Here is a 14341-nt window from a genome sequence, read left to right as displayed (position 1 = left end):
TCCTGTTGCCTCTTCTGCCAATTAGTGCTAGTCTAGGTTTGCTTATATACAAACTTACTCAATCTGCCTTACCTACTTTCCAACAAAAGTCACTTAAAAATAATAAGTGAAAAATGTCAAAAATAGGTAAAATAGGCTAAATGCACTGGAAAATTCCTCTGACTGATTCTGATGGGAATGCTTATGATCATGCTGTGTGCAACCATATGCATCTACACTAAGTGACTGGGCATGCACGGTCTACCAATAGACTCACAAAAGTGCCATATCACTTCTAAATCTAGACTGACTGGACTGACTGAACCCTGTTATGTTGTAGTTTGTCCACGGACACATAGGGTTGGATGTGTCACGTGACAGACGATCTTGAAGCACACCTTTCAGCAAGTCTCACTTTACAACATGCTTCGGTTGGATGCAAATTTTCGAAGGGACCCTTACAATCATTCAATCTTTGTACCCTGGTGCAAGGCCCACACCTCCCAATGCATCCCTTTGAGTCCTACATGATCTCCTCTCTTGCTGCTCCTCTCACCGATTATAGGAGTCCTCGTCTCATTGTGTCCATTCTAGGACGCCAATTCTCAGGGGTAATTGTGGATGGTGGATCTGACATCAACGTGATGCCTGAGTTCACTATGTTGGCACTGGGTCATGTGCTGTTTGTTAAAGGTTTAGCTCCTGACCCTGACAAAATAGTGCCATTCTAAGATTGTCTCCCCTCCTCAATCCCAAGGGTATTCAAAGCTTTATAGGCCATACAGGTTATCATTGCAGGTTCATTTGCATGTATGCTGATGTTGCCCAACCCCTGACCCGCTTGACGAGTGTTGTTGTACCCTTTTAAGTGGTCCACAAATGAAGCCCAAGCTTTTGCTTACCTAAAAAAGCAACTAAGTGAAGCCCCTATTTTAGTTGTCCCAGACTCGTCTCTCACTTTTCATGTACATATTGATACTAGTCAAACTGTTGTGGATGCTGTTCTAACTCAGCCTTGAAAGGAGTTCAGGCCATTCATTATGCAAGTCGCTTGCTCACTAAAGCTAAGAGCAACCACAACACAACAGAGAGGAAAGGTTTGGCTATTGTTTATGCCCTGCAAAAATTCCGGCATTATTTATTAGGGGTTCACTTCACCATTATTACTGATACATGCCATGCGTTATCTGATGAATAAGCCACAAGGTGCATACTTGGTGTGGTAGTGGCTACTTCTGTTCCACTAGTTTGATTTCAAAGTGGTCCTTCGTTCCGGTAAGCGTCACGTCATGGTGAATCACCTCTCTTGCATACAAACAGGTGAAGCAACTATAAGTGTTGATGATGACTTTCCACATAGCCATCTCCTTAAAGTGGACATGACCCTGGAATGATATGGCAATGTGTTGTATTTGCTGTCCACTCGCCTATATCCAGAGAATACCTCTCTCTTGTAGAAAAGAAGGCTACTGATGAAGTCTCGAGCATTTACTCTGATCGGAGGTTTGCTCTATAAGTTTGGACCTGATGGTGTGTTGCGCAGATGTGTCTCCCCTCATGAACTGGAGCATATTTTAAAAGATGCCCAGGTGGCCATTACCTTGGTCACATCACAACACAAAAAATTCTACAGAGTGGTTTATGGTGGCCCTATGTGTTTAGGGATGCAATTGCTCATGTGAAGGTTTGTAATGTCTATCAGCGTTATGCACCTAAACCCAATAGGCAATCCAACCGTCCTTTATAGGTATCAATGGCATGGTTGCCCTTTGTAAGACGAGGTTTGGACTTTGTTGGTTCAATTTCTCCCCTAGCTCAACCATGCCATTAGAAATATCTTCTTGATGCTACAAATTATGCCACCAAGTGGGCACGCTTTTCGGAGGAGGGCAATTAGAACTTTGTTAGTGCTCTTTGCGTGTCCATTTGCCTAGGGGTAGGTAGTAGGAGCAAGACTTGCAATGAAAGATCTTGTAGTTGTTCAACACTGTTAAGATCATCTCATTGACAAAGTGACTGCCGCGATCACTTGTGATCTCAAGGGGACACCCAAATCTGTAAAATATATTCTCATATAAGACTTTGCCATAATGTTACCTATGCAATCCGTAGTGGCGAGTACCTCCGCCATCTGCATCAACCTCATGGGCTCAAGCAATTATCGGCACTGTCTGGACAAATTGCACTTCCTTCAAAGCAACCACAAACCACACTCCCTTTCAACTAGCTTTCGGCTTAGAATCAATTGCTCGGAATTTGCTCCTTTCGAATTCAACTCCAAATCCTCTAGGGTGGGCAGCTTTTGTGTCACATTTGGATTGCCTCCGCCCACCTCTCTCGTTTATCCATGTTGAAAGAGAGCCGTAGATTAGCTTTCCACGCTCTCCAAGCAGAGCAACTTCGTTGCAAAGCATGGCATGATCGTCATCTTTGCAACCCTAAAATAGTGGAAGGCTCGCTGGTGCTGCACTATCAAGCACGCTATCAGAAAAAAGCAAAGAAGGTGGTCCCCGCCTAGCAAGGGCCATACAAAGTGCAAGAAATTTTACAATGAGCAGTGCAATTAGCCACTCTGGACGGTCTTCCTCTTCCGCTTGTAAATGGATCTAGAGTGAAGTGCTACTATCATTCACATTGAGGCATATGCCAGACTATTCTTTCCTAGTCTTTGCAGCTCCCTATCCTCTTCGTTGTTCTCCACCAATACATCATATGTCCACTTTTCGTAACCAAGGATTCTTATCTTTGCCAGCCATCTGTGCTCATCCCAAGGGTCATGCCATGCAGATGTTGATCTCTATAGCTACCAAGCCGCACACTCCAAGGACTTGGCAATCTTTCTGAGCTAACTTGAGTTGTTTTGCAGATAGGCTGTAATTGGATGATTACTCTCTTTCAAGAAGGGGGGATGTAACAAACTGTTGACGTGTTGACCCACCGAAGAACGGAGCTACTGGCCGAGGGGCCTAAACCCTAGAAGAAGCAGAAGCAACAGAAGAAGAAAGCAGTAGATTTCCGCCGGCCTGCTAACGTGGCAGATTGTACGGATTTTCGGATTTCACGTTGAACTGATGACGTAGCAAATTGTACGGATTTTCGCATTTTGTGTTGTCTGCTGATGTGACAGTTGTACGGAATGCTGGATTTTACACTAGCAGCTTTTGATCATTGCTTTTGGATTAGAAGCTTTTGAGTTTGAAGGCTTTTCATGTAAATTGCTTTTCATAGGCCAAGGGCCTTTAAATATGTGCTAAGGGCTCATTATTGGCATGCTCCATGGAGAAGGTGCAGAGTCTGGAGTATCGGCTTGTATTGTGTTGATGCAATATAAAGAAATACCGAAAGGGGTGCCAAGGTTTGGGGCCAATACTCTCTAGGGTGGAATCCGCCACTCCGTGTCGCGTGTCGTCTCTCTCTCTCTCTCTCTCTCTCTCTCTCTCTCTCTCTCTCTTTCAGTTCAGTTGTTATTGAAGTGCTAAAAGTCTGTTCAATCTGTTCTTTTCTATTGGCATGTGGTGCCCGTCTTGTGACATGCCACCCAAATTTCCTCTTTTCTATGTCTCATTTTACTCTTCCTAATTTTTATCCATTGAATGTCACAGCTAGATTGTGTCTAGTTACCTCTGCACAACCGTCTAGTTTTACCTTCTCCGATGCTCTCACTAGCCTATTTTGAATTGGTGTTCGAATTGGTGACCAGTTTGCAAAATCTTTCTTTTTGCTGGTATTTGTGACTTTAGATGCACGTGCATCTCAGTGAAAAAATTGCATTTTCCAACTGCCCACAAATTCCCCATTGGTCTATTACCCATAACGTCTCGATGTTAAACTCTCAGGATGCCTGTCCCTCTTTTGCATCCCTTCTTCCACGATTTCCTTTGTCACAAATCGGTGATGTGTCAAGCCACTGAAGAACAAAGCCAACCTTCATATCATTGCTGAGGGGCCTATACCCTAAAGAAGAACAAGCAACAAAAGAAGAAGAAGTCCTACCAACTTAAGGGACCCCGTCCGATGGGGCCCAAGTGACATAAAGGCATATAAATAAAGCAAGACCCACACACACAACCCAGATTTCCCGCTGACTGTTGATGTGGCAAAACTTTACGGATTTTCGCAAAATGTGATGACGTGGCAGATTTCCGCAAAACGCATTGGCAGATTTTTGGGCATTGCTTTTGGACTAGATGCTTTTGAGTTTGAAGGCTTTTCATGTAAACTGCTTTTGGGCCTAGGTATTAAATATGAGGCCATGGGTTCATTCTTTGGCATGCTTCTTGGAGAAGGTGCAGAGTATGGAGTACCGGCTTGTACTGTGTTGATGCAATATAAAGAAACACCGAAAGGGGCGCCAAGGTTTGGGGCCAATACTCTCTGGGATGGAATTCTGCCACTCCGTGTCGCGTGTCGTCTCTCTCTCGTGCAGTCCAGTTGTTATTGAAGTGCTAAAAGTCTGTTCAGTTTGTTCTTTTCTATTGGCACGTGGTGCCCGTCTTTTGATAGTGGTATTAGAGCATCAGGCGTGTGCTTTTTTGAAAGCATACCGGTCCTACAAAAGAGTAGACAGAGCAAACCAAAGTCTGTTGGAACCTTATTTGAAGTAGCTTCGTGCTTCGACCCCGGACTCATTAGCCACTCTCACCCTTACTTCATCGCGCATCGGGCGCGCTCCTGTCTTCATCACTCTGTCTTACAGGGCATAAGCCATGAAGAACCCAAGACATGGCGTTCATGGATTCGACAGAATATTTGCAGTTTCTGCTCGACGAGCTTCATGACATTCTTTCGCGGCATCCTCAACAGAATCTTTCGATGTTGCAAAGTTTACAACGATTTTTGAATTACATGACCCCCTCCGATGCCTCATGTGGTACCTCCTCCTCCGGCACCAGAAAGTACGAGAGCTTCCAACCGGGAACCTTCCCAGCCGTTTGTTCCGATCGGGGGAGTCTTCAGGAATATGGTGCAGCCATATGACCTTGGTCCAGTGCAATCGCCTTTGCCACCGCCGTTGCCCCCATCACCACCACCACTAGGCTACAATGGTTGGAGCCCATATGAATACCCTTATTATCCATACCCGGGATATGCGCCTAACTAACCCAAAGATTTCAAGGATGGAGGCACGATAGTCAAAATTTTCACTTTTTTCGGGGTGAAAGATCGGAAGAAAGCATTACAATCCCTACAGCAATTCGACAACATCTATGCTTTAAGGAACTATATAGAAGAATCTAAGATTTTCTCTAGCAGCGGGCTTTCTTAAAGATAATGCTATGCAATGGTGGAGTTCAATCGCGACACAACCGCATGCTCCAAGGACCTGCTAAGATTTTCTCGAGCAGCGGGATTTCTTAAAGATAATGCTATGCAATGGTGGAGCTCAATCGCGACACAACCGCATGCTTCAAGAAAGTTTTTGCACGCAATTACATGACTTCTTAAAGATAATGCTATGCAATGGTGGAGTTCAATCGTGACACTCCCGCATGCTCCAAGGACCTGGCAAGCTTTCAAGACAGTTTTTGCACGCAGTTACATGACTTCTATGTTTGAAATCCGGATTTTGGCAGAGTGAGGCAACTTGAAAATGCTTGCCACCAAAACTATGGACGACTATAACCAAAGGTTTCTCGACGTGTACCTTCCGGTGTCCTTCTTTAAGTTCATTTCCTTGGAGGACCAGTGCGAGCGCTACACCATTGGACCACCATCACCATTGCAGAAATATTGTCTCTCCAAGCAAGTCTCTACCATGCAAGAGCTTATGGACCATGCCGCGGTCGGCTACAAACTGATGAAGGGAAAGCTAGAGTTTACCACAGAAGAACCTCTGGCCACTAACCACGACTCTCACCAACAAAGAATAAATTCTCGAGAGTCTCGTGAAAGTCAACCACAAAGGCCTCATTTGACACCTCAACAACGAGACACCTTACTACAAGAAGGCTGATGTTTTGGATGCTTTCAAACAGGATATAACTATTTTGGTTGTCCCCAACGCACTGACAGATCAGCAGAGCCGACGCCCGCACTGATGGTCGACAGAAACCCAGGACCATCTCCAGCCAAATGAGCTAAATCGGCCATTGGATTAGTACCTGACATCTATGGCATATGCCTTGAAAGTACCAATGAATTGTGTCGAGCATATGACAAAGTCAACGGTTTGAAAGCTCTAATTTTCTTTGACCCAGGAGCTACAGAGAACTTCATCCATCCAGAATTCTTGAAGCAGATGCACTTTGATTATGATGCAGAAGGTGGAGAAATTGAAGATGAGCTAGCCCTAGGGCAAACTCAGAAAGTGGTACCGCTCATTGGTGCTCTTCCAGTGACTATCCAAGATTATCATGGAAAAGCCGATTTCCACATTATGAAGTTGGGCAACTGTGATGTTCTCTTGGGCATGCCTTGGCATGACAAGAATGATGCGACTCTCCAGGTCCGGACCTGGATGGTTATTTACGGGGGGATTCTTAGCACCTCCAAACGACGCAGGCTGCGATCTAGGGGACGTTGGCGTGGACCTTTCTAGGTTATTTGCGGGAGGAGTGATGAGGGAGTTTTTGAACAACTCATGGCCCGGACCAGGATGGTTATTTGTGGGGGTAGTGTTCATCGGCGACTTTATGTTTCTATGTCTTGTAACATGCATATGTGAGCATTTGTGTTGCATTTTGATGTGCCAACTCCTGAATTTTCCTAATTGGACGAGATTGCCTGGGTATGTAATTTTAGCGCATCAAGACACCCGTGGAAGATCAGTGCGGTCTAGGTGTGACGGTTAATTTTACTACGCCGGAATATCAAGAGTTCCGATCTGGACGAAAGGAGAAGCCAACTCCTTGATCAAAAGAGCCGAAAGGAGAAGCCAATTCCTTAACAAAAAAAGAGCAAAATGATTGTCCCTCGGAAATTTTTGAACTAACTTGAGTTGTTTTGCAGATATGCTATAATCGCGGACGATTACTTTCTTTCAAGAAGGGGGGATGTCACAAACTGGTGACGTGTCAAGCCATTAAAGAACGGAGCTAACCTTCAGATCACGGCCAAGGGGCCTAAACCCTAAGAAGAACAAGCAATAGAAGGAGAAGTCATTCTACCAACTTATGGGACCCCGTCTGTTGGGGCCCAAGTGACATAAAAGGCATATAAATAAAGCAAGACCCACACACACACAACCTGGATTTTCCACTGACTGCTGACATGGCAGAACTATATGGATTTCTGCAAAACGCGTTCACAGTGCTGACGTGGCAGAACTATACGGATTTCTGCAAAACGCGTTGACAGTGCTGACGTGGCAGATTTTTGCAAAATGCGTTGAAAATGCTGACGTGGCAATTGTATGGATTTTTGCAAAACGCACTGGCAGATTTTTGGGCATTGCTTTTGGACCAGATGCTTTTGAGTTTGAAGGCTTTTCATGTAAACTGCTTTTGGGCCTAGGGCCTTTAAATATGAGGCCATGGGCTCATTCTTTGGCATGCTTCCTGGAGAAGGTATAGAGTCTGGAGTACCAACTTGTACTGTGTTGATGCAATATAAAGAAATACCAAAAGGGGCGTCAAGGTTTGGGGTCAATACTCTCTAGGGTGGAATTCCGCCACTTCGTGTCCCGTCTCTCTCTCTCTCTCTCTCTCTCTCTCTCTCTCTCTCTCTCTCTCAGTTCAGTTGTTATTGAAGTGCTAAAAGTTTGTTCAGTCTGTTCTTTTCTATTGGCACGTGTTGCGCGTCTTGTGACAAACTCCGCTTGGTCCTGTCTAATTATCCTTGCTACAATTTTGCCCTTGCTACAGTTCTGTACTTTCTTGTTTTCCTTGCTATTTGAAGATTTTGTTGTTCGTGCTTTGTGACGGATTTTCCCTTTGTCCTCTGCTGAAATTAAATTCTCCCAACACTCTCCACCCCTCTCATCCCTATCCTCTTCAACTCCCTCACCTCCCCCTCAACCTCTTGCCCCTACCCACCCCCTCACACCCCTTGCCCCTACCAACTAACTTTCTCGCCCCTACCCACCCCCTCTCACCCCTCGCCCCTATCATCTCACACCCCTCGCCCTACCCACCCTCTCACACTCTTGTCCCTACTCAGCCCCCCTCACCCCTACCCACCCCCTCACACCCCTCGTCCTACCCACCCTTTCACACTCTCGTCCCTACCCAGCCCCCTATCGCCCCTACCCACCTTCGCACACCCCTCGCCCCTACCCACCTCCTCACACCCCTCGCCCCTATCCATCCCCTCTTATGCCCTCGTTCCTACCAAAGTCCCTTCGACCCTACTTTGCCCTCTTCCTCCTACCATGTTGTTTCTTTCTACCCACTCGCTCGCCCTACTCAACAATTTTTATAGCAGCTCTGCAAGTATTCTCCGGTTCCTAGCATCTGATAACCAACAAATTGTGCGCATTGATATGTGGCAGGTAAAGTAGAGCAAGATGCTCTAATTCTCTCATTAGACAATGTGTCTAATTCCTGGATAGTAGATTCCGAGGCTTCATTCCATGCGACACCACACAAGCTACATTTCCAAGACTACACCAAAGGTAATTTTGGGTATGTATACTTGGGAGATGATGAAGCTTGTGAGATTGTCAGCAAAGGTACAGTTTCTGTCAAAACTGCTAACGGAAATGAATGGAAGCTTAAAGATGTTAGGCATGTTCCTTCTCTTCGCAAAAATTTGATCTCTACAGGACAATTGGACGATGAAGGTCACAACATTGCATTCGGAAACAAACGGTGGAAGATCTCAAACGGATCTTTGGTGGTTGCCAAGGGTGAAAAAGTAGGTACACTTTACTTGTGTACTGTTAGCACACAACCTTCAGGTTGTGCAGCAACTACAGAAGTTGACAGTGCGGTGTGGCACTACCGACTTGGGCATATGAGTGATCTGTACACGAAGAAACTACGTAACCCATCCATCAAGTTTGCATAGAGTTCTGCTAGGCAGGTCTCACCGCAGGTCTATACAGGTCTGTATGGGAGCAAACCGTAGAAGTTGTAAGGGGTCCATATATACTAATGTGGAATTTAACAGCATCTGTGTGCTTTGCTGTATGTAAGATTTTATGGGTTACAATGTGACAAGACAGAATGAGTTTACAGTGTGTCGAGACAGAGAGCGAGTTTACAGTGTCACTTTGGCGGGTAGTAGCAAGCAGTCGCGTAGGGCAGCCTTGAGGAGCAGGCACGTCCTGTTGGAAGGAAGGCCTATTAGTTTTGCTGATGAAGAATCCGACCACAGTAGCCATGGAGTCACATATATGACTTCAAGTGCACCTGGTGATGAAGCTATAAAGCATCTGCATGTGATTTATATTCGGATTTGAGCTTAGAGTAAGGACCTTCCAATGCCCAAGAAGATCCCAAAGGGAAAAAGAAGAGTGACAATCTAAAAGTCAGACAAAATTCACTTTAAATTATCAACTGTAGCCACCTCATCCATCTCTTTGCGAAGTAATCAGCTGTAGAAACTAGGTCTCGCGGCATTGGTTGACACAGATTTATCGGCTAATGTTCCTGTCGCTATGATTCATGAGCTTGTGAACCTTTTCCCAAAGGTACGGGGTCACACACTTACTTCTACATGGATTGGTCATGTGCTGGAATGGCGAGCTTCGTGTTTGATCACTCCGACTACGCGAGGAACAAAGAGCTTTTGGCAGTCTTCAAGTATTACTTTCTGGTCAAAGATACCAAAGAGTAGCTTGGGTTTTGGGTCCAACACCGCACATCTACACGCTCCCTGCACACTGCAGCCTCGATACCCCCATTGTACCTGTGAGTCCTGGGCTTGGAGCTGAGGGTGCTACCAGCTAGAGTTTGTATAGTTCTATGAGTTTGCTGAGTTCAGAGTCAGTTGTTGTGCTTTGAGTTGTTTCATTGCCGTGTGATGTTTTCTTCCATTGGAGTTTGGTTTCATGCATATTGCTCTGAGGAGCACCCATTGTAGAGAGCACGACACACTTTTCCTGCTACAGATACCAGTTTTAAATTGTTTGTTCTGGACCTAAACCTCATAAACATGCTTCCACCTTATTATCATCATCAAGTGTAACACCAATTGTTACAAGGGACTCACATATGTTTTTTATCTTTAGTGAATAATAATTGATAGGCAGGTTTTTCTTCTGCACTATATTGAGCTCAGTCTTTCAACTGCATCTTCCTTGCTTTTATGTTGGTCACATCCAACGATAGTAAGGTGTCGCAAGCATCCTTAGAGGTGTGAGCATTTTGTATGTGCCCAATCATAGTGTCCTGCACACTCACAAAAAGCGAATGCATGACCTTTGGAGCTCTCTGGTTTCAATCTATAAATAACTTTATTAGCGGGTCATTCTTCTCGCTAACAATATGGTTTAAGTCCATCATTGTTGGACGACATGTTTTCAACACTTCACCAAGTATGAGCAGCTTGCTAAAACTAGTCAGTTACCACTTGTAACCATAATATGTGTACATACACCTGTTTCACAATATTAAACAATTACCATCAATTTTTCAAAATTTTAGGCTGTGTAGTATATCAAAATCACTACAAAAAAACCAGTTTTGTGCCGAAAAGAAGTTATAAGCCCAGCTAACAATAACCAACAAACTTCAAATCCTACTAATAAATCCAGAAGCACATTATAATCATGGCGGCAGGAGGGCCACAGTAACTGCCTAAGTACTAAAAACAAAAAAGGCCAGCAAATGCCTCACCGTTTAAATAGACGACGATAGCACATTGTGAGGACTCCAACAGGGCGCCATCCTCCAAGTAACATCGATATCAGTGCACAATCCTGCCAGCAGTTATAAAATCCACAAATAGGGGCAAATACTCCCAGTATGCAAGTGCCTAGAGTATATAGACCTTGGTAGGATGTTCAGAGGTTCAAATAGAGCTCGCCATCGTTTCTACGTAGGGGGGAAATAGCTACAAACAAGAATTTTTATAAGGGAGGTACATAGACCAAGGTAGGGATATTGAATATTGAGCTGCGGGATCAGAGGAGTAGAATGAGCTCGCCATCGATTCAACGCTGGGGGAGAGAGTAGTTGCAGAGAAAGAGGGACGACATTTACATTAGGTGGTACTCTCTTCTTTAAATAAGGTAGGTATTTTTAGGGGGGTTCCACACAGTGGACAAATCCAGGCAAGGTTAATTCAGTAGGTAGTTCCCACTTGGTATAGTAAGTAGTCTCGGGGGGTGCCACAGGGTGGACCTAGTCGAGACATTGTTATTATCAAGCCAGGCAAGAGGCGGAGAGAGAAAAAAATGGGAAAAGGAGAGATGAAAAACTAGTGAAAACATAGAGGGCGAATGGTATAAAGCAATATATTAGTAAATAGATCAGAATATTTAGGTATGATCCAGGCAGAAGACTAGTAACCCAAAAGGAATGTCAGTGACATGAGAGAGAGAGAGAGAGAGAGTGTGTGTGTGTGTGTGTGTGTGTGTGTGTGTGTGTGAGAGAGAGAGAGAGAGAGAGAGAGAGAGAAATGAAATGTTATATTAACGTCTTCAAAAGGCCAAAATGACCTATGAGACCAGAGAGAGAGAGAGAGAGAGAGAGACATTTAGGTAGAGACATTTACAGACAGGTAGTGATACAAAGGTTGGATGAGGTAGAGCAGCCCCCAGATAGACCTCCTGAGGAGAGGTTACCGGATCAGGATCAAGAGGATACCCCAGAGTAGCTGGACAGACTGATAGAGAATGAGGGTCAGCAGTGCTGTGTAGACATGTTTTTGCTGAAGTTCTCTGCAGGATGTCAAACTTTTCTTGGTCCAGAGAGAGAACTTGTGATCAGATACAGAGTACAAGTTTTACATGATATCTCTTGGATGAGGGAGACTGACTAGCTATGATGTCCTACAGAAGTAGAAGATGGTTGAGGCCAGTTATTATATGGATATTAGACAGTTAGCAGATTCGTTTGAGAGACATTTTAGTGATGCTTTGGGGAGGCTGGTTTGGTCAGAGAAATGTGCATGTTGGTACCTTCCCTTGGCTCTTGTGGTGGACGATCACTGGGACCCTCCTGCCTTCCTCACAGTTGGGTTGTGCTCGATTACTGCATCCTTTTTTGGGTGGGGGTGGAGAGAGAGAGAGAGAGAGAGAGAGAGAGAGAGAGAGAGAGAGGGAGAGCTTAACTTCGTGATGCTGTTCCTTATGATTCCAGTGAGTCTTTTGCGGAAGTTCTGGTCCCCATTGGAGCCAGCGTAACAAAGCGGTTCTATGAAGGCAAGACGCACACAGACATCTTCTTGCAGGTTCTAGTGTACTCCTTATCTTCTTGACTCTTAGCAAGTAGCTTTCGGTTACCTTGCAAGGCTTGCAAATCTCTTTGTTCAAGCGTTGGCTACTTTTTTCTTTGTTGTGGGCTTATGCTGTTCGGATACTCTCATGCAGGATCCAATGAGAGGTGGACATGATGTACTTGTAGCAGACATACTTTCTGTGGTACATGCAGGAGATCAAGAAGCACTAGCTAAGGATGTTTTATCAGTACCAAGAAGGAGATTAGTTCCAGAGTTTCTTTTACAACTAGCTCGCAGTGTTAGTCCTTTCTGACTTCAGGTCTTCCCCTTGATGAAGTAAATCAAGGCAAGAAAGAAATTTATTATGTGGCTGGTTGTGTACATATTTAGCCAGCAAGGAGGGAAAGATCTTCCCCTGGCCTTATGAATGTTTATGTCCGTTGTCTCCATTATTGGCCAATTGTTAATGCGGTAAAGGTTGATAACTTCAGGCAATGAGACTGTCAAGAGTCATATATTGAGGATGACCTCTTCAGATGCTAAAAAACTTGTGCCAGAAACGTCGTTTTGATAGTGGATATCTAAGCTCGAGGAACTTCAATCAGTTATGTTCCAAGGCGAGGTTGTGGATCATTGCTTGTTGCACACTTGATGTATTATGTCCACTGTAATGTAGAATGTGATTCTTTAGATGCAGTTTTTTGAGAACACCCAAGAAATTGCTTGTTGCTATTAAGCATGTTAGTTATCTCTCGAAAAAACTAAGAGTTCATATGAAACAAGGCTGAAGAACATAAACAAAGTTCATTATGAAGACTTGTAGTTGACACAACATATCTCGTTAAACATACATGGGACTTTAAAATCTTAAGGTCAAGTCGCAAAGTGATTGCTTTCTGCACTTTGTGGAAGGCCTCAATGACAACGGTGATTAGGGCAATGAGGTTATACAAGATTCCACGTGAGATAGTAATTCTTCAAGGGCCTTTACACACCGCCCATCACGTGCCCGTTCATTTTGGGTGTGGGCACGCATGTCTTACACACCGCCTTGCCCAAAAAACTTCATTATTAACTTTTGCACCGACAGTTTTACAAAATCAGCGCAGTTGAGTGCCACTTTTTGAGCGTGGGACAACAATTCTACCCCCACCCAACGTTGGACAGGGGTAACGACTGTCCTAAATATTGGGTGCCTTTGATTTCGTGCATCCAACCTCCTTTTGGTCGTTGGCTGCCATGCAAGGCTACCCAAGCTTAGGCAGGTGGTGTGTAAAGGCCCTTAGTGTGTGGAGAAAGAAAAGGCTTTTTGAGATCTTTTTTCTCATTTTAAGACTTCAAGAGTAACAAATTTGAGCTAAATGCAGCCATCTTGGTATCACTAACAAGTGTTACTTGTTTTAAAATTATGTGATGACTTCCTGATGGGCTTGCGTTAATAATTAGGCTTGAATGGCATAGGAGGCTGATTGTTTATCCCAAGGTTAAAAGGAAGTGCCAAAACTTACTAAAGTGACAGATTTTCACCTATAGCCTCATTTAACACCTTTAATGCACCTTTAAGTACTAGTCCTCCACAAAACTTGGTGTCCATGTGATCTTTCATTTGTCTCAAGTCTTAACTTCTCATTTTTTCATAATTGCTTGTTTATAAAGATCATGCAAATGTCAAAGCCGTGTCTTTCTTCTATATATATAATGTCATTGAGCTTTGTGTGCATGTAGTTAGTATATGTCCTACTATGTTAAATGTCAATAAGATCATTGTTGCTCAAACTTGATGGGACTCAGATTGCTCAAAGCGATCAACAGAATGTTATGAACTTGAAACCATTCCTATCTTCTGAAACTAGAGTGCGTTTGAGTATCTTAGGAGTACTTGGACTATCCAGTCTTGGGAATGAAGGTATAAAGCCAACTTTGAAGTTGGCAATGTTTGGATAATTGTGATTTTGTTCCCACAATTGGCAATGGTATATGCATAAATAATTTTCCCATTTCAAGCCCTTTAATTATGAAATTTGGAAGAATCCTCTTAGCTAAGTTTCACTTATAGAATGAATGGAGTACTTAAGAAATTTTTCCTTTTTGTATTGAA

At 44.0% G+C, this 14341-nt stretch overlaps 1 protein-coding gene across 2 annotated transcripts in view; it reads left to right on the top strand.

Annotated features, from left to right (window-relative positions):
* Positions 1-12933, top strand: part of LOC147433325 (isoprenylcysteine alpha-carbonyl methylesterase ICME-like) — a 68052-nt gene extending 55119 nt beyond the window's left edge. For both annotated transcript variants that reach the window (XM_086492928.1, XM_086492927.1), the window contains exons 11-12: positions 12165-12255; positions 12395-12933. In XM_086492928.1, coding sequence (XP_086349054.1) covers positions 12165-12255; positions 12395-12556 — 253 coding nt within the window. In that variant the 3' untranslated portion in view covers positions 12557-12933. The remainder of the gene's footprint in view (positions 1-12164; positions 12256-12394) is intronic.
* Positions 12934-14341: the final 1408 nt, after the last annotated feature.

This window comes from Adiantum capillus-veneris, chromosome 20, assembly GCF_014529385.1.
Source record: "Adiantum capillus-veneris isolate H3 chromosome 20, ASM1452938v2, whole genome shotgun sequence".
NCBI classification, from domain to species: Eukaryota; Viridiplantae; Streptophyta; class Polypodiopsida; order Polypodiales; family Pteridaceae; genus Adiantum; species Adiantum capillus-veneris.
The sequence above is the reverse complement of the archived record's forward strand: the minus strand, read 5'-3'. Positions and strand labels throughout refer to the sequence as shown.